The sequence below is a fragment of the Pithys albifrons genome, chromosome 4, assembly GCF_047495875.1.
Source record: "Pithys albifrons albifrons isolate INPA30051 chromosome 4, PitAlb_v1, whole genome shotgun sequence".
Taxonomy (NCBI): Eukaryota; Metazoa; Chordata; class Aves; order Passeriformes; family Thamnophilidae; genus Pithys; species Pithys albifrons.
This window is the reverse complement of record NC_092461.1, coordinates 31,051,626-31,072,825: the sequence shown is the minus strand read 5'-3', so window position 1 is coordinate 31,072,825 and position 21,200 is coordinate 31,051,626. Positions and strand designations below refer to the sequence as shown.

General features: G+C 42.3%; 1 protein-coding gene across 2 annotated transcripts in view; it reads right to left on the bottom strand.

Moving 5' to 3' along the window:
- The window catches only part of AGO2 (argonaute RISC catalytic component 2), a 54,726-nt gene that overhangs the window by 31,165 nt on the left and 2,361 nt on the right, over positions 1-21,200 (bottom strand). For both annotated transcript variants that reach the window (XM_071553781.1, XM_071553782.1), the window contains exons 2-3: positions 6,299-6,494; positions 2,477-2,597 (exon numbers count right to left, since the gene is read on the bottom strand). In XM_071553781.1, the coding sequence (XP_071409882.1) occupies positions 2,477-2,597; positions 6,299-6,494 (317 nt within the window). The remainder of the gene's footprint in view (positions 1-2,476; positions 2,598-6,298; positions 6,495-21,200) is intronic.

Here is a 21,200-nt window from a genome sequence, read left to right as displayed (position 1 = left end):
ATCATTTAAATATTTTTAAAGTATCCTTAATCCTCATCCACAAGTTCACACACACTTTTAGTTACTGCTAATCAGAATTTACATATCTCAATAATATTTTATTTATTCCACTCTGTATTTTTGAGGACAAATGAACACAGAGTAAACAAAATATGAAAAATTTCAAGATAAAGTAATTTTCAATGGGAATCTTTTTATGTCCTTTACTATTAGGGATAAAGTGTAATGCAAAATTTAATGTTTGACACATAATCTGTCCCCAAATAAAAAGTAATTTACAACCTCAGTCACCAACCTGCTAGACCCACTGCTAAGCTGCAACACAGTTAACATAGTTTTGCATCTAAAGGAAATAAATGAAACAGATTTCATTTTAGGCTGTGAAAAATCATTAAGATTTTAGAAAAAAAATAAAGCCATTTTAATAAAGAATAGGTCTTGAAGCTGAGGTATTTGTTATGAGAGGTCTAAAGAAATGCAGAAATTAAAGAGTGAAAATAAGGTACAAAAAGGAAGGAATGAAAAAAGTTTCATAACCATGAAAGCCAAGCAGAAAAGTATTTATATAATAAAAGTTATAAAATAAGCAGGGCTGTCAGAAAGGACCAAAAAACCAAGCCCAGAACTACCCCCACAGACAAGAGATGAGGACAGAGTGCATTAGTTAAGCTGAAGAGCAACAGGAGGGGAAAAAATATTGGCAATGTGGTGTCAGCCCTCTGTTTAGCATCAGTTCCTCCACCACCAATGCATACTGCAAGCAAATTAAGCTCTTCCACTTAGATTAAGGATCCTCTACTAATCATTGCATGCTCATGAATCTTTTCAATATGATCCTAAATGTAATCAGATGTGCAGTAAACTGACTCATTTGTTATGGACAGTAAAGAAAAACCCCAGCAAAGAAACCTAATCTAACTAAACTGGAGGAAAGTCCTAATACCTACAAGTTTCACACTGGTTTAAATCATGCTTAAAGCAATTTAGCACCATGTAGAAATTTCCTACATAAAGCTAAATTTCCCCATGTCCAATTTAAAATGGCTCGAGACTTATCTCTATTACCTCTTTCCTCCAGGGGAACATTAATACATGTGGAGTAGAACAACTGACAGTGTCCTGGATCCCAAGGGAAACAGGGAAAAACAGGAGTTTATTGAAAGCAAACCTAAATGTGAGCCACAGATGAAATGACCTCAACTATCCACTAAACCCCACTAAAAATACCTCCTCAGTGACTACCTCTGATCATCACTCTGGCAAGACTGGGAGCTGGATGAGGGAAAAAAATCCAATCTCTAATACTTTTAATGAGTCCTTTATAGTTTTCCCAGACATTACCTTATCAGTTAATGAAAAATAATTAAGACTGGAGCAGAGACTGACCTTTACTGCATGACATTCACTTAAAGAGATTGGGAGGAAATAAAAATTACACATAGGAGATTAAGAGCTTGATTCAGGCAGAATTATTAACTATGTCAAGCACTGCACAGGCAAAGTATGAGACAGCAAAGAACTATTCCAGAGCTGCTGAATTTCAGAAGACCTGAGCTCTGTTCCCAGTTTTCTATATTTGTCTGTATTTCCCTTCACCCCTTACATTTTATTTTTGCCTCCTAAGGTTGTAAGCAACTCCTGTTGGATAGGGCAGCCCTCCCCTGGCACCCACGGCAGAAGGGAATGTTACTGTGCTACCAGCAGTGACTGTGTCCTGTCTCAAGTGTTCAGCTGAATGAAAAAGGGCCCAGAAAATTCAGCCTGGTATTAGATCACACAGGCACAGGCTAAATTATTTTCCAGAGCTTGTATGTTAGGATGCTCCAACAGAGTCCCTTGTACTTCCCCAGTCAACGGGCACAGCAGCAGCTCCAAGCAAAGCCCAAAGAGGTCACTGCCCCCCAGAGCTACAAACAGAACAGTCCCCTCCAGCCACCCCAGGGCCAGGAGGGCAGGTCTTAACTTGTGCAGTTTAAATGAGTTTGGCTCTCAGTCATACAGGATTAGGGAAGAGGTTCCGTACAGGCAAAGAGAGATGGAGGAGTTTCTCCCAGCTACTGATAGTGAGAATAAGCTTACAGTGGGCCTTGAGGAGATTAGTGAGGTGACACAACAGCTGCTGCTGCCCAGAGGGGTATTTCCAAGCCCTCTCTAAACTCAGCTGTGCTCTCACTTTCTCCCTAGTGCCAGTCTGGAGCTGTTGCACTGCCTGGGGCAGCTGATCCAGCTCCCCAGTGCAGCACAAACCACACCAGTGGGGAGAAGGAGAGGGAGGAGAGAAGGGAGATGGAACAGGGAGTGATCACTTCAATAGCAACAAGCTCACACTGGTGTCCTGGCAAACCACACCCTGAGCAGAGCCACAACAGCAGGAGACACCTACCCCAGAAACAATTAGTTTCTATCAGCTGCTAGACAGGCTCTGCAAACACCACATTAGACCCTTCAGTTGGAAACTTTTCTATTTAAAACTTACTTTATCTCTCCCAATGGGAAGCGGCATTGCTGTGTAAAGGTTTTTCCTTCCATCAAACACTGGCTTGCGATCCCCAAAAATCTGGGTTTTAAAGTGCTGAACCATATGCTCCACTATTTCTCTGAAAATACAAAAAGATGAAGGTAATTCAACTTTTTACTTTCAATGGTAAGTAGCAAACGAATACTAACACTAATATTTACCAACAGAGCATTAGGTAAATGAAAGGGTTGTCCATTTTTGGCTGTTAAAGGCAAGGTTTGTTTGACTGATCTGAATTCAAGCAACCTTTTCACAGACTAAACTGTTTTCTTAAAACTGCTATTTTTAGCTTTTTCAGATTTAAACTTTCCTTCCTCTTTTCTGTGATGTAATGAAAGTAGTGAAGTGAAAGCTCGTGGCCTCTCAAGCTCAAACAAGAGGTGCTGGGAATCTTCTGGGGCTTCTGCTCCTGCTTTACAGCAGAAGATCATGGACCAAAAGCTCAGCAGCTTAAGCAGCTTCCAAAGATAGCACTTACAGCCTCAGTGTAATGATGACAGTTCTATCATGACAGCAATATGCAAACTTTTTGCATTGCACTAAGGTAACTATTAAATTCAGTTTTTTCATGCCCTCAACAAAACTGGGATCCATCCAACAGAACTGGACATGCCCTTTCCCTGGGACCATGCATATTAAAAACATTCATTTAAGCATGGCTGGAATTAGGCTGCAGGTTTGTGTGAATCAGGAAACCACTCACACAGCTCTTGTCAAACCAGTGTTTACACTCTGGTCAAGCAAAGCAACTCAGCAGCCACCAGAGGTCAGCTGGAGTAACAACACCCTGTGATGCCAAAGGTCTTTGGTCCCAGAGAGACATCCCTCAGGCCATGTGTAATATCCAAAATCCATCAGCACTCTGCAATCTTATCACACAGCCTGGGGCAAAAGGGTATTAAGAGGTTAAACTGAGCCAGCAAGGAAACCCCTGTTCCTTCAGCACTGAGCTCAGAGATGCTGCAGGTGCTGCTTCAAACACCTCCACTTGGCAAGGTCATCAGCCCAGCACACAGTCAGGCATGACAGTGCTGCAAAGTCCAAGATGAAACTCTGAACTCCTTCAAGAAAAGAATTAAGACTGTTTTTTAATTGGCAATTGCTTTGCTATCTCCCAAGGCTTACCTTAAAATAAGTTGTGACCACTGCAAGAAACTCTTCTGCCCTCCTGGAAGTATGAATCAAACCTGACCCAGTAACATCTGCCTCAGGTCTGCAGTGTCTGACTGAACAAAGAGGCAATTTGAAGGGGGGGAGGAAGGAGGTACTTTTCAATCTCAGATTGAAGATTGAGCTATGGAAACCCTACTCCTTTTCTTAGCAAGTTCTTCTTATTGTGAACTGCTTTATATAAAAATTGAACACTTCCACTTAATGTTTCCAACCACATCCACATTTAGCAGCAGAGATTCTCAGCTGTGGGTGGAGATATCTTAATGAAAACTAAGTTATTTTTTCTGTGTGAATCTAAAAGAAGAGAGTTATTTCCCAGTTCACTAACTTCAGCCCTTTAGAACTACTGTTCTCTGCAAGCTCAGCAAGAACCCTGGGCCAGCAACTAGACCCACAGTTCATCTGGCACCTTGTAGGAGTCCTGGTGAATTAAAGTGAGGGCACCACAGTGTGTAACCAAACTCTCACTGCCCTCTCAGCCTGTCCAGCTCCCCAAATAGACGTGGCCTTTCTGCCACACATGGAGAGCTGCAGCCAGCCTGCATTATTTTGGCACAGCAGCACGTTCTCTCAGCTGTGTGTGTTCCAGCCTTGCTCCAGCTCATGTCTCTGGGTGCAACTCGCACGTACACTGTCCACAGCACGAGCTGGAATGAGTACTGGAGTAAAACTGAAGAATGAAGCAGGGACAAACGAGGGGAGTAGAGGAAAAAAACCCTCCTTCTATCCTTTTTAGAGGTTACAATATATAAAGTAATGATAAAAACTGCTTACTAAAAATATACATCTGAATTACACAACCAAAATACTAGAAACATGTAAGACAGCTAGGGAAAAAACTCATCATTTCGAACTGGATTCCACATGCATCCTGCATGATCCTATTTACACATATGTAAGCACTCACAGAAATATGGGTACACATGTAGGGCTGAAAGGTCCCAGCTCACAACAACCCAGGGCACGTGAGTGCAGGGCCATCTCCAGGGCAACACATACAGCAGGAAGAACTCCAAAGAAATAAAACATACACTTCAGTAAGTGAATCCAATTTGTATTCTTACCACACTGCACTGAGAAACGTGCACCACACCACTGCTGAATGCATATGTGACATTTTTTCCTACTGCAAAAGGCATTTCATCTGTAGAGATCTGTACCTGCTCCTGTTACCACAACAGAGGCGTGACTAACCTGACAAAGCAGAGCAGGTCATGAGCTGGCAGTGGAGAAGACTTGCTGCTGAGTCTAATCTGCCTTTTCAGTGAGAAAAACTGTCTTAATAATTGTGCTCTCTGCCACTGGCAGGCAGCCACATGCTGGCCCTTAACAGAGGTGATCACATAGAGTTACAGCACACACGAGCTGGGCAGCTCTGGCTCCCAGAGGGGCTGCAGGGCCACGTGGATCAGACAGCAGCAGGTGCTGGGGCTGCACCACTGGCAGGGATATCAGCTAAGGAAACCAAAGCTCTCCTGGCTGCCACTATAAAAGAAAGTGACTGCTCCAAGTGTTTTTCAGGGGTCTAGTTCAGAAAAAGCATCTTGGTGAAATCAGCACATGCCCTTGGGCAAGAAGTGAGTTCAGATTAATACACTTAATAACAGTCTTTGCTTTTAAAATTAATTTTTCAGCTAGTTGAGAACAGAATTTAAGTTTCTTATACGTCAGCACAGGAAAAAAAAGGACAGCTAGGCACAGTGATGCTGCTTTATGGAAACACTATCATCAACTCCTCAGAACAACAACAGAGAACGCCCTCAGGTTTATGAATTCACAGCAAGAAAACTATGGCTTTTGGGTGGCTTTTTTGACTCCACACTTGGTTCATTTGCATGATTTCATATCCTACCCATGTGACCATTTCTAACAAGGAAAGGTTCTGCTCTTGAATATATAAACATGCCATTCTGATCCTCTACAGTCGAGACGTAGGTAGTTATGATGATGACACTTGTGGTTTCCAGTGAGTGCCAAGTCTTGTTCTCAGGTTTCACTTCTGGCAACACCAACTCTTTTTCAAGTCAATGAAGCTGCACACTCTAACAAGGCACATATGACAAGTGCAAGACCTAACTGCTGGTTTCCTTGGCCAACTGATCCATGTTTCCACCTTGCTATCTGTTTCAGGAGCATAGCTTTCCCTTATATAGAATCTACTGATGGAGGGTAATTTCTTACCTAATTTAGTACCTACACAATCCTCTCCCAGCAGCACAAACAAATGGGTTTTTTCCTTCCTTTGTGAGTAGGAAAAGGTGGGAAAACAAGCTGGTTACACCAACTCCCTACTGAAGGACTCACCAGCCAATTGCACTCCAACATTTAACCAAGCCATGCTAAATTATTTTATCAAGTTGGCTTATACTGACCCAGCTCCACTAGAGCTGGGACAGTTCATTCATCTGTCACCAGTGGTTTCCATCAGCAGCATCCTAAGATGCTGACAAATTCAATACAAATAAACACTTGGAGAATAAATATATGCCAAGTTGGAATGATCAGTCCAACCAGTGGCTAAAGCCACACACACCCTCCCAGCCATCAGTGAAGGCACAAGGGTCCAGCACTGCAAATAAACTGAGGAAAAGCAAAGCTCAGAATTACCTGTTCACTCTTCGTGGGCATTTTTCTGGCTTTATATCCAACTCATAATGGTAGATATCTATTTTAGGAATGTCCATTTCAAAGAAGTTGGCCTGCAGTTTGATTGTTCTCCCAGAAGTGCCAAAATCTGGTCGAGGAGGAGGTTTAAAGGCATATCCCTGGATTGGTGGTGGCAGCGGTGGAGGAGGTGTGAGCACTGAAACAGAGAGAAAGCAAACTCAGACATCAGCTGTATCAACCTGACAGTTCAACAAATTCACCACTGGCTGTTCAGCCAATGAAGCACATTTAGACTGATAGCTTTTTTAAAAACAATCTAAAGCATTAAAAAATATAAATTAGCAAAAAACCCGTGCTATCACATGAATTCTGACTTTTTTTCCCCCACTTGTTAACCATTTGCTGTATTTCCTAGCCCAAATTACTGAGCAAAATCTTAAAATCAGTTGCATTTTCCTACACTACAAGTCAGCTGGTGGGAATTTCACAGGCACTGCTGGGAAAGGGAAAACCACCGTCATCCTTGCAGGGAAGAATCTTAGTTTCAAAACCAAGTAAAACTGGAGTAAAACTGAGCTTAAACATCAGACAGATGAGACGAGGTGAAGCAGAAGCACAAGAGCTGCTTGCCACTGTTTCAATCTAAGAAATGGCATTAAAACTCCCTGGAGAAGTGTGTAAGGTACCAGCTCAAGTTCTGCAAACTCCTGCAGCCTCAGTATTCAGGTGTTCTGGGGCAGTAACAACTTGCAGCAAAATCTTCCCATGTGAATAACCCAGGAGGCTTCTCGTTACTTATGTAAGAATCCAGATGTGGTTTCCTGGGATTATCAAACTCAGCTCTCTGTGAGCACCAGAAACAACACCCATCCCTTCATTAATGGATCAGTCACCACCTTTCCACCCTTGCTTTCCTACTGGAAAGCTGTTCCAGAACTGTGATGCTCTACTGCTCAGAAACACCTTTCCATTTTTATTTATTCATTGGCAGGTTAGACTCTGATCTTCAGACTGAGTACTCCTGACTGCATTTTTAGATTTAAACAGAATTCCATTCAACACTTAATTCCAGGCTGAACTAGTTCTGTTAGCCTGTCCTCATCCACCAGGCTTCATTCTCACCCTTACAGTCCTTTTTCAAGCTAATGCATTTCACCTTTCTTTTCCTGAACAAGACTAAGTGATGTTCTACTTTAGCTCCCATCAGGATCCAGTACAACCACAACCACACTGGTGCTTTCATGTCTCAACTGGAAAAGCCAGAGTGATGAGCCCTAAAACCACTTGTACTTGTGCCTGGTGTCCCAGTGCCTTGTGAAGGCCACCCAGTGACCAGGCAGTGCACACACACCCATCTCGGTTGTGATCATCTCCCAGCTCACCACTAACTCCCAGCCACATCACCTTTAATATAACTGCTTTTAAACCCTTATCTATTACCCTGTTGCTTCCTGTATGATGCTCAGGTCCTTTTCCTGACAATGCCTCCTACACTTCATGGTAAAGCTTCAAGTACTTATTCCTAACATTAATGCAGTTAGTTAGTGAAATAATAAGACCATTCCCTTCATTAGTAGCATCACTTTCCCACTTCACACTTCAACACTCCTCATGGCCAGTTTCCCACGTACCAGTATCTCCTTATTTTTACCATTCTACTAATCTGACTTTCAGCACCAGTTTCCCCCACATATCAAATATTTCATCAGAATCCAGACAGCTTGGTTTGACATTGGAGAAATGATAGGGGGATTTGTTATTTTGTTGGGGTTTTTTTAAATGCTTCTTCAGATCTTGTCTCCCAAACCTATTCTGGGGCTCCACCCGTTTAATGTCATGCTACCAAAATTCAATTTGCTTTTTCCCTGCCTTTAGCAAACACTGCCATTAAAGCCTGTGATTCTCCAACATTAACTTGATCAACACATTAAAGACACTTATTGCTACAGACCTGCATTTCCATGACCTAAACCTCAAGTTTCACTCCTTCAGTTTTGCCTTCAATGGCAATAGAGCAATTCCCACTAGAATATTATTGATCCACGTTGCCTTTGCAGTGCCAACACCCGCCCTGAGAATGGAGCAGAGTATCAGCTCGGCTGGACTGTGCCAGGAGCAGCCCCTGTGCCTCTGCATTCGACCTGACCCACCTCCAACCCCGAAGGAACAACAGAACACTCAGCTCACCAGTTCTGCTCAACCTTTGGCAATTTCTTTTTCTTAATTCCCACACATCCTGACTCCTCAGACACGAATTTTCACCTTTCCCCAACACCTACAGGCCCTCTGCTTCCTTCATATTTTTCTGAAGGTGATTAACTCACTCAGGTGGCCCCAGGGTCACCACATGCACTTGTTTGGCGAGACAAATTCACAGTACCTGTGTCGTGAGGTGGAAATAATCCTCTGCTGTGCACAGGACACCTAACAAAATTATTTACATCGTTATCTCTAGAGCTGGAAAGTCACAGAAAAAATACTGCCACAAATATTTGCACTCAGAACACAGCAGAGGTTTCTATGACCCACTTCCAAACCTGATCAGGAGGTGGCCCCAGCACCCACCTTCACTCCTCCAGAATGCTGGTCACCATCATCTTCCAACCCAACCAATTCTATGATTCTGTGAGATTGGCCGTGGCACTGAGTGCCATGATCTGGTAAAGGGACTGGAGTTGGACCAAGGGTTGGACTTGATGATCTCGGAGGTCTTTTCCAACCCAATCCATTCTGTGATTCTATCATTTTCCCAAAGGAATCTCTCCCACATATGATTCCAGCCACTCTCCTGCTGAACCCTTGACAGCTCATCACTGCACATATTTACATTTCTATCTTTCCACAATGGAATGTTCCCATTTGAAAATTATATCTTAGTCATTAATATTACTCTGTAATTTATGTGCATTTCCATCATCCCCATAACAACAACCAGAAATATTTTAATTTTCTGCCCAGCCCCCTGGCATTTGTATGTCAGCAATTCCAATTCTTGCTATGCACACTCTGCATTCCAGGCATGACCCATGTCCTTACCATTATTACCTGGCCAACTGTTACCAATATTAAGCATTTCCCTCCTCTTTGCTGTTTATTTTAATGTCTTCTACCATTTCTCTATCTGCTTCTACATCCTAATTTCTCTGCCTTTCCTTTTTCTGTGCCAGATTTGGTACATCATGGCTAGTTTTCAGAAATACAAAAAAAATTACACTTCAAAATTGGAAGTACAAAGGCAAGCATCATGGAAGGGGACACACACCCCCAAACCAGCCATTTATGCTGCCAATTTAAGTAATTTTGAAATTAAGCCATAGATCCTCCTCCCTCTGTATTAAAATGCGACTGGGTTTTGCTCCACAGGGTAATAATGAAGCCATATCTGTAATTGTTCAGGGATCAACACAAACACAGGTTGCTCAACAACATCTCTACATTCCTCCACTGGAGCTTTAGTGAATAGAAGTGAGGCCACAGACTCAGTTTTGGGAATAAGATGAAACGCTGAGAGAGGAACAGTCTCCTGGGGAAAGATGTGAACACAGTTTTACAACATGCACAACTCATGGAGGAGGAAAAAAGCACCCAGCTGTTCAGAAAGCAGGGCCACTGCCACCTGTATTTTCATTTGAAACAGGTTTTCCAATGGTTTGGGGTTTAGGATGCAATTAAAGAAAAAATGAAAAAAAAAGGAAGCTATTTCTGGCTCAACTCCCAAGGCAAACTTATTTAGGGCAGGGTGTTGCTTCAAGGAGATAAGTCCTGTTTATTAAACAGCAGCACTGACCCGATAAGCACCGAGCCCACGTTGCTGCCACCTGAAACAGATACACGTGTGTTCACTAGAGCTGAGGGTGGGAACTGAACTGCAGGGCAAAACCTAAATAACACAACCATTGATCAGAACTCACTTTTGGGACTACTGCCTCAAATTAAGAATGCAAAATGAAGCTCCGTGTGAAGGGCAGAATCACAAAATGCTGCATTTGGTGCTGACAGAACAGAGGAGTAACACTCCATCTTCTATCAAAACATGATGGAAGCCTCAAGTCTTGATCCTGAGACACACCTGCAGCACTCAGAGTGGTTCAGCTGCCCCAGCCTCCTGTTCAGGCTCTCCTGCACAATTCCCATCGCTCACTTTTCCATGTGACAGAAGCTGCATGGATACAGGAATGCTCTCCTGGTGCAAAGGTTCCGACTAGGAAGCTGTTGCAGTGTGGTGAGGTGTTACAGAGGACCCCTCTGGACATCAGAGCTGGAAGTGACACCCTGCCCAAGCAAACCTGCCAAAATTCACATCCCAATGCATGTGGAGACTCCATGAACACAAATAAATGATGCTTTGGGAGAGACAGTATTCCAAAGCCTTGGAAAATCTACATGCATTCCTAGATTGTACTTTTACAGAGCTGGGACTGATGCCCTGCCCAAGCAAACCTGCCAAAATTCACAACCCAATGGACATGGAGACTCCATGAACACAAATAAATGATGCTTTGGGAGAGACAGTATTCCAAAGCCTTGGAAAATCTACATGCATTCCTAGACTGTACTTTTAAAGTGCTGTCAAGGAAAGAAGAAATTAGAAAGCAAATGAAAGACTAATAAACTGGAGTATCCACATGATAAAGTATTAGAAGCTCCTCACTCATTTGCTAGACCATAAAAAGAATAATGAGAACATTTCAGCCTTGATATGATGACTGAGACCATCAAGAGCCCCAGTTTCAGGTGTGAATTAAGGTAAGCTGAGTGTGGAATAATGAGGTGCCAATATACTGCCTTTAGGCTTACTTTTATCAGCGAAAAAAACAGACTTCCTATTATGATTCATCCTATTTCCATAAACTAAATGTTCAGTGCTATTAATCTTAAAACTTGCAATTTCTACCAAAAAGAAAAAAATCTGGAAAAGACAGATATTAGAAAACTAAGTCTTGTGGCAGTTTTATGAAATAAAATTAATAATCAAGCACAATTACTCTGTCAAAAGAGAGTGGTGGGGGAAAGGTGGCTGTAGTGGAACCCTGGGCAATCACAGAAAAGCTCATTTAGCACCAACACTGAGTTTTTCACCTTGAAAATGACTGCAAAGCAAGGCTGGCTGTATGCTGTGCTGCTACTTCAGCACATTGCTGGGGATCAAAAGCAGAGATAAGGGCGACTCAAGGAGGAGACAGGCCAAGCCACTCCTAGTCCATAAAAGGTGTGCATGAGCCACACACCTGGATGAGCACACTCAGCTCCTCCGCTCCAAAGCCCACACAATTATGCAATGATGATTCTTCAGGACTGTTTTACTCCACAACCGTTTCCCAGACTGGGAGTGTTCATTTCTTTTGTCCTTGGTTCTTGATCACTTATTACAGCCTGGCTGCTGGGCTGCCCAGCACGCTGGAAGCGCTGCCAGGCAGCATTAAACCTGCACACTGAAGACTTTTTAGCTAAGAATTATGCAATTTTCATGTGCATCAGAGGCCTAATGAGTTACTAAATAAGAAGGGGCCTAAGCAGTTGCATCGAAGGGCTTGTCGACACAGGAAATCGTCTGAGCATAATTACCCCAGTGCAATTATATCAGTAAGTTTCCTTGTGTGGCAAGTCCTAACACATGTTTAACAATCAGGTGATGTTTTCACAACTCACAGTGTGTTTTAGCACTGGGCTAATGCAACCTGTATTTGCCAAGAGCCAGACTCTCTGAAAGCATTTTTCTAAAAATACAGTCTCTAAATGAAAGTCAGGTGGAGGAAGTGCCTTATGTGGAAGCACCACTTTCATCACATCATCACTACGGGTGTTTTCAGGTACAACCATCGTGTACAGTCATTGCTGCCTCCAGGTTAGTCACTGATGCCACCACAAAAACACAGAGAGAAGAAGATCCTTGGGCAAGAAAAGGGGTTCATAACTTGTCCTCAGCCAGTCATCAGCTGTTTTGCCTCCAGGACTGCAGGAAATAACGAAATTCCAAATGTGTTCATCAGGATCAGGTTAAAAAGAACAAAGACTGGCAAAGGAAGACCCTCCAGCAGAGGATCAAGAACACTGAGTAACGTAGGTTGGAAGGGACCAGGCTTGACTTGTCCAGTCAAGTTCTGAATATCTTAAAGGATGGAGTTTCCACAACATCTCTTACAACCTGTTCCACCCCCATGGTAAAATAAACTTGCTTTCTACTCAGCTGGAGTTTCCTGTGTTCCAGCTTCTGCCCTGCTCTGGTGCACCTGCCACGAGTCTGGCTCAACCTTCCAGAAATAGTTACTCAACTACCAGTAACAGAGGGAATTCAGAAAGAATGGGGAAAACATCCAATAAAATTTTATTTATATGTGTATTTTATTTACACATATATAGTCAGAACAAGAAAAGGAATACAGGCAGTTCAGCCTTTTCTTTTTAGGACCCAATTGAAAAGAAACTTTGTGCTGTCTTCAAGTTTCTGACAGTCTGGGTTTTATAAGGAAGTTTAACTTTCACCCTGGCTTTCTGTTAAGAACCGTTAGGGAATGATAGGAGAGAGGCTGGCAGTGTTTTCCATGAGATAAGGAAAACTCAAAGCTGCAGCTCAGAGTCCTTTGATATTATGGGGGCAGAGAAGGCCATATGGAACCTGTATGTCTGTTTGCTGCTCATCAAGCATGTTCTAGAACATGGAAACTGGGAGTTCTTCAGCCAAGCCATAACATCTTTTGACATGACAATGCCCAACAAAAAAAGGTTAGTGACTTATCTGGTAATCTCCAAGAACTCAACAAACCACAAGGACAGCAGAGCAGATGATGTAATGAGGTCTTCAGTTATCATTTTTTACGAGACCCCTCTCTCAGGTTTTTCATGAGCAGCCACCAGGCTTTCCAGCAAGAGCACCTTGCATGAGGTGAGGTTTGAGAACAAGGGCTGATTCAAAACTCATGAGCAAACATGAAGGAGCTATCCTCGTATTTGGTCATATTTTAAGTCCCTTGTGTGACTACTGAGACACCGCTCCCCCTCTGCCAGATTGCTTCCAGTTGCTTAGCACTGTACTATGAAATTATATACCTTAACAAACAGCATTGTCTTCACACCTGTAATCTCATTATGTTCAGTAGTATCACTCTAGACAGGATTTTTATTAAATAACTGTCACTTCCTGCAAAAGAATTCAAACCAGGTTAAGTCTCAAGTCAACCCTTTTATCTGCTGAGAGATGGACCTGCCCACGGCAGGCAGGTTGGACAGGATGGTTTTTAAGGGTCCCTCCCAACCCAAACCATTCCATTATGGTTTCGTCTGGAATAAATAATCAGTTACAGATCTACAGCTCCCTTGGTTATTCTGGTTACTCTCTGAGCTCTGTAGGACAGAGATGGGATCTGCTCCCAGTGCCAGAGGTGATGGGATCCACTGAGACCGGAATCACTCCCAGACACCAATGACGTGAGCAGCGGCTGCAGCCACAGAACAAGGGGGGAAACAAGACATCAATCCAGTTTGCTTTCTGAGTTAGGAGCAGATTTCAAAGAAGAATATGTGAAAGACTAAGAACAAAAGTCCAGAGAACCAAAGAGGAGGAGATCAAGGCTCCAGCAGAAACCAGCAGGCGAGAAACGAAGAATGGTTCTTTGCAGCCCACAAGCTGCTTCTGGACAACGTCAACCAGCAAAAGACACCAAGTGTTTGTACTTTGTTTCCTCCCACATTCTCCTTTCAGCCTCGACCTTCAAAGTCAGCCTCCAAATTTCTGAACACCCACAAGCTGGTTCTCACCACCTGCAAGTGGGGCAAGCAGAGAGAGCCCCATCAAAGCACCCAGGGAGCATCCAGAGTGCAGAACCTCCACCCTGACTGTGAACCCCTGCACGTGAAGTTGGACAAAGCACCACCACAGTCCCTCTGAGGGGACAAAGAGAAATGCTTTTAATTACAAGCTGCAGCTTGAATTAAGTCCTCCAAATAGCAAGCCTCATGCAAACAATGGAGGGATGCTTACAGCTTACCCACAAGTCAGCAACACAGTTTAAAGCTCAATGTGAATTCAAAGTACAAAACTCCATCTTCAGACAAACCTCTGCTCCATGAAGGGGGAAAATGGAGAACATTCTTAGTGCTATTTAACACACTCAACCATAATGATTCATTCCCTTTTCCATGCCTTAGAAAAAGGAAGTTGAACTAATTCCAGATGTCTTTTCTAGCAATTTGAAATACAGAATATAATGGTATTTTCTGCCTTCATAAGTAATGCCTCCATTCAATATAATCTCTCTTCTTTGACACTCCAAAAGGCCCAAAGTGAACAAACACATCTTTTAATAGGGGGAGAGGAAAAAAGTTTTTAAAAAATAAAAAAAATCAACCCCCACTGGCCTGTATTCCTTTCTTCAGGCTGCTGCTTCTCTCCAGAAGGTAAGACCAGAAATTCTGTATTCATCAACCCACATTACACTTTCCTTATTCTTGTCTGTTGAAATGTTGCATTTAGATTGGGAAAGAAATGTGGCTCCCCCTCCTTCTGCACTACCTGACACTTGCAGCTGCTCAGGTCTGCAGGAAACAGCCCAACCTGCCCTCCTCTGTCTTTACTTCTTTTCACTGCTTTTGGTTTTGGCTTTTTTTTTTTTAGTAACTGCAAGACTGGCAAAGCACTACTTCTTTACACATCAGGACTAACTCTCCCAATAATTTAACACCCAGACTGAAGTTTCCACCCCACTAGTTGGTGTGACCATGACACAAACAAGCACTTGCACTCAGTCCCCAGGAGCACAACGACTCCAGGTGCAGAGCTGAGCTCAGCGAGGGGTCCGCGGCCCCAACCACCATTAAGCACTTCAACACCTTCTGCACACACAAACTGCCATCACAGAACACCACTGGAGCTGTACAGTTCACTGTGACACCCCATCACCTCCACACCTCGAGAGCTCAGTCTTCATGGATTAGTTTTCCTCAGAAACTGTAAGACCTGGTCTGTGCATTACGGCTGACGAGCAGATGCTGGGCAGATGAGGACAGATAAACCAGAGCTGGAGCTCTCACTCTCAGCACAATGTCGCTCCCCCAACCTGCCCACCAACACTTTTCCCTCCCCTTGCCATTACACCTGTGTCTCCTCCAGCCCTCTGCATTATTAGTGCCCACAGGAACACAACATGCACTAAACTTCACAAGCTCTAATGGCTCGGGCTTCATTCCATGGTAACTGGGATGTCTGCCCAGCAGGCTGCGCCTCACCAGCTGGGAACTGGTGCCACAGAGGCCCCACATCCACCTTCCCTGTGGTATTCACATTGTACACAACTTAATGAAACACACAAGTGATTTGTCCTCAGCTAATTAAAGAAATAAGCCAGGATGGCTGTATTTTGTACTGTACCTTTGCAAGCTCATTCATACCCATACAGACCTTGTTTTCATGTAAATTCTAAAAACAGTCTTCATTCCTAAAAAAATTTTGATATACAAAACTCATCTACTAAGCTCTAACTCAGAAGCAGTCATGCCTTGAAAAAAAGAAATCTTTTCCCATACCCACACTGGATTAATCTACAAAAACATGAACACTCTGGTGGTTTAGTTTCAGAAAAGAAAAATTCCCAGTTAAGAGCTGAGGTTACACTTTATTTTATCATTTCAGATAGTGAAAGCAGCTGTAGGGGCATCTTCGACATCCAATGGTATCGAATGCGGTTTCCAGAGATAGGGCTGTGGTTTTCAGCATCACTGCAAAGAGGGTAAAATGCAGGATCATACTAGTGAAATAACTGAGATAGGACAGTGTAGGCTGGCAGCAGAACTCCCCTATCAGAGCTTTTCTTCCTCTTACTTCTCAGGGGTTTTTCCTCCACCTGCTTCTTGTAAGCAAGTTCTCGTATTAGTTGATACAAACCAAAACTCAGCTATGAAAGGGGAAAAAAGCCACATAAAAGTCTGTTACAGAGAGGCCTCCACGAAATTTGACATTAAAGGGCATTTGCAAGTCAAACAATTAGGAAAAAAAACACCACTACCCTATTCTGATCACATAAGGAGATTGGACAACAAAGCCTCATTTCCTTGCCCTGGTGGGAAGTTTCCTCCTGAAAGAAGCTCTGACTTTTCATACAACACACCCTTATGCAAATGTTCTGAATCCCTAGAGCTGCTCCTAAGCATTCCCTCATTAAACACTGAAGCTCTTCCCAAAATGAAACACACTTGTCCATTGACACAAGTGCTTTCTTTTGTATTGCCATTTCTACCTGAGCTTGGGCTTCTTCTCTGTTTTATTTTTGTTTTCTCTGTGGTTTGAAGGGTTGGTGGTTTCTTGGGTTTTCTTTTTAAACCTGTGTCTGTCAGTCGATTTCCCAACAGAAATGTCGAAGTCAGCAGAGCTGAAGCTGACAAGGAGTATTATTTGAGAACCCTTACCTTTCACTGGCAGCCCCAAACCACAACCAAGCAAACCCCTGCCCTCCCAAAGCCTCATCCCCCACGAGGATTTCAGAAACGATGGAGCAGAATGGAGCAAGGGAGCACAACCAACAGAGAAACTGATAAAAAAAAAGCAGAAAGGGAGAGTTCACTGCAAACCACAACTGTATGAAAGGACAGTGAAATGAGTTTATTATCAAAGGATAAACCAAAGCCAAGAACACAGCAATACTTAGACAGCCACTCACTCCCCGTGTGAACAGATGCCTGTCCTTTAAGAGTAAACACTTGCTAAACAAGTTTCAGAAGGTGTATAAGGAGGCCCCAGTAATAATTATGTTTTAAAGCCTTATTCATCTACATGACAAGTTTAACTTCAAACAATTTTTAGACTGATCTAGCTAAGCCAGTGAAACCTCCTCTCTTGGGAATTCTTCTAAAATTGGCTTATTTAAAATAAATCTAAATTAGCACATCCACACATACTTCCTACTACTAAATTAACATTTAAATTTCACTATTTTCTCACTTTTATAAGCTCTAACATAAATTTCATGACTGAATTAGGAACATAAAAAGGCACCACTGAGACAAAATGTGCAATGCTCCAATCTATGACATGAACAACTCAAACCTGTGGTACCTGACACTGCTAAGTCAGCTACTGGTCTGGCCACAGAACAGTTACTTTTATTTCTGGACTGTACACAAAATCATCAATGTCATTGCCTATATACACAGTTTCAGAAGGATATTTTCAAGCATCCCAAACTGACATGCTCAGATTGGGCTATTCCTTGTTTCAGTCACACCCAACATAGGTTGGAAGTGACAAGATATAAAATTCATGTACTGTTTAAACACACAGTCTTCAGTCTCATACATTTTTATGGCACTGTGTGCTGTGGGATTTAACTCTTCACACAGGTGTAAGTAAGAGTGAACATGAGGCATATTCTCCACCTTCTGGTTATTGTATAAGGGAACAAAATCAGATTGTGCTACAAGAGCTGTTGGGAAAGGCTGAGGAGCCCAAAGCTGCAGATGTCTCAAGATACTCAGTTTCTCTGAAAAGTTAAACATTCCAACACTTCCCTCAACTACAGAGATTTCCCTGACTGCAGAGCTGTCATGGCATCCATGGATTGATGCTGGGACATGAGCCACAACTGCACTCGAGACAGACCAAACAACAAAACACAGCAGAGCAGTGCTACAAAAACCAGAACGGGACAAACATTATACAGCAGGAGAGAATGAAGGACTTTCATCACACCTGCAATTTTAAAAAATAAATTAATCAATTTCACAACCCAAATAGTAATAAAATTTGGTAGCACTGTGGACAGCTCAATGAGAACCCAATTCAAAAGACAATACTGAGTGCATGAGAGAAAACCAAGCTGGTCCAAAGCTGGCTTTGAGTTATGTCACAATTCACAGTACTTCCCCATCTGAATCAATGCTCTGCCTCCACTTTGGCTGAGTCCAGTTTTGTGAAGTCATACAGTAAAAACCCAAAACAAACAAAACTTTTCTTCCTAGAAACCTGGGCAGCAGGTCCCCAGTGGCTTCACAGCTGCAGCAAAGCCATAAAGCAGCACACTCCTACTAAAGCTGTACTGAAAAGCACTAAGTTTGCCCTGAAAAGAGAACAGGAAAAGTGAAACAAATCAAAATGGAGAAGTTGAAGTGAATTGCACTAATCTGTGTTGTTTACAAAGCACACTACAAGACGCCACCTATTAAAACACTCCTGAGTATATAAAACTACAGACATCACCTCAGCCTCGAGTATTTAAAAACCCACTTCCTGGCCAGTACTGGAAAGTCTCTTCAAAGCACCAGTTCTTAGAAATGGATACCAAAGGGGTCTGTGTACTAACAAACTGCAGCTCTCCTGTAAGCCACGAGATATTCAAGTTCATTCTGCCTGGGGTTGATGTTATTCAGGCCTATCTTTTCCCAGTTTTTATAGTATAAAACATAGAATGAAATGTTTAAGTTTAAATTTGGGTATTACAATAAATGTGAGGAAAAAAAAACCAAAAACATCCTTTCACTGAGTTTAAAGTGCTGCACTTCCCTAGTCAATGGGGTAAGAGAAACTTTACATTCTGGTGGGCTGCTCTGTGAGTACATCAGAAAGGATACATGATAATAAAACAAATTAAATTGGACAATGCATGGAACAGATCCCTACCCACAGCCACTACAGTTACAACTACGTAATATTTTCCACCAGCTATTTTTTTCTACTTCATAACTTACCAAAAATAAGATACTGGAGGTTGACTTTTCTTCATTTTCAAATTTAGTAATATTTTCTGGTGGGCTGAGTATTAGAAATTCCACCACTAAAAATATGACCAAATATTTCACTTAAATGTGAAACAGGGGAGGCAAAACACAACAGAATTTTGACAAGTCTTACAAGTTCTGTAAAGCTGCTGTCAGCACATGCTTAGCTGACATGAACAAAACTCTGAGTAGACAGGTAAAGTTCCTCATTGTCTATGTTTGCAAAGCCAGTGTTGCAGTCAGAAATTTACTGCCTTCAGCAGCTCCATCCCTGCAATTTCTGGAGAGCCAGAAGTGTTCACACAGGCTTTTTTCTGAAATGGAAAAATCCTTCCCTCCTATACAGTTTGAAGTGGGTAGAAGAGCATCACATGATAATCTAAGACATATTTGCTCTTACACAGTTAAAACATTTATATGTTTTTACCACCCTTCTGTGACACAGAGTGGTGCTGACAGCAGAGAGGGAAGGAGTACAAATTGTGAAAAAAGAACTTTCCTGGAAGTCAGGAGGGTTTGGCTGTTTCTCCGTACTCTTTCTATATGTTACAACACACCACTGAGCACACGATTCCACGAAAGAAAAGAACACCCAGACAAGCTAAAAGTGCACAAAATCCCATGTAACTGCAGTCACAGAACCACTGCTGAAAACAATGTTTCACTTTCCAACAGCAAACAGGAGCTGTTTCAGTTCACAAGGAAAGAAGAAAGTCTGTTTGCACATCTGACACCACCAATTATCTTTCGATAAAGACGATACCTCATCTTTAAGCCACCTGAAGACTGCACAGGTATCCAAGGCATATTTTTCTTCCTTAGGAAACGTTACTAATCCAGACAACAATATCCCTGGAAAAGCTATGGTGGGTGTTGTGGGCTGTAACTTTGTCAAATGCAATTTCACTTTCAGGACAAACTCTCAAGTAACAAGGAAAAGAGCTGAAACTACGTGAAGTTCTCATGAACTGTGGCAGATTACAGTGAGTTTCAGCATTAATTTACTGTCTGAAAGTAAACTGGGCAACTCTGTGGTACCAGCAGATTTAGCTCAGTAAGAGCAGGTCCAGATCCACCCCCAACAGAACAGAAAAAGCCTTACTAAGAAGGGCAGAACTTTGACAGGAGGTACAGAGGAGCTCTTGCTGCTGCTGAAACACAAGCTAAGAGGACACTGGTGGAGTTAAATTCCATGAGATGAAGATGTTGCCATTTCTACTACCCCAACTAAGGCATGAGCACACCCTTCCCTGCAGCACATTTCAGGCCTAAGGCATCCTACACCCCTGAACACTGAAGCGACTTTAAGACAATCAACATTCAACACGTAATACCTTCAAGAAAATGTATGAGAGGCAAAAACAAGCATAAGCACTGGAAAATAAAAGAGATTTAAAAGTTTCAACAGTCCATTCACTATGTTAAAGAGGTATCTTACAACTTAACAAGTGAGAAAATAACCTGAGTTTCACTAGTTTGATAAAGTTGTTTCTTGTGCTGGGTAAAAATGTTCTATTTCACATGCAAAGCCACAATCCCTTTCAAGAAGACACCCATTTTTGGAAAACTGCTGCTTCAACAATAAAGTAAGATCTTCTGTAGCAGGCAAAACCCAAAAATCTATTCAAAAAATAAAAAAGGAACCTATGGTGTGCAAAGTTTAGAATTAGCAAGTACATCAACACCAAGCAGTGTCACTTCCAGTAGTTTATACAACATTTGAGTCTTTTAACTGAGTGACAGTATTTCCATTATGCCACTTGGATTTTTTTTCTGTCTTTCTAGAAAGACAGACCATAAAATAGCAGTATCAAACCTCTTCTTTACGAAAAAAGAAAACTCTCAGATTTTCAGATTTTTTACTTTTCACAGTGTCATGAAGGCCAAATAAAGGTGTGGGCACAATGTCACAGCAAATTCCAACACCAAGTCAGTAACTCAGACAGTACTTGGGGAAAAAAGGGATCACAGGTTTCCTAACCATGGAAAGAGTGATTTCATGATGTCCCCCTCGTGCACATAAAACCATCTTACTCCAGACATAACAGCACGTTTGAACGAAGTTTCTGTGTTTGGCAGCAATTTTTTGAAATTAGTCAATTCTAACTCTCTTGATACCATTTCCACAAAAAAGAATTAAGACACTGGCAGGAGCCCAGCACCACGGGCACCCTTGGAACGGGCAGGGCTGTGGGGTCCA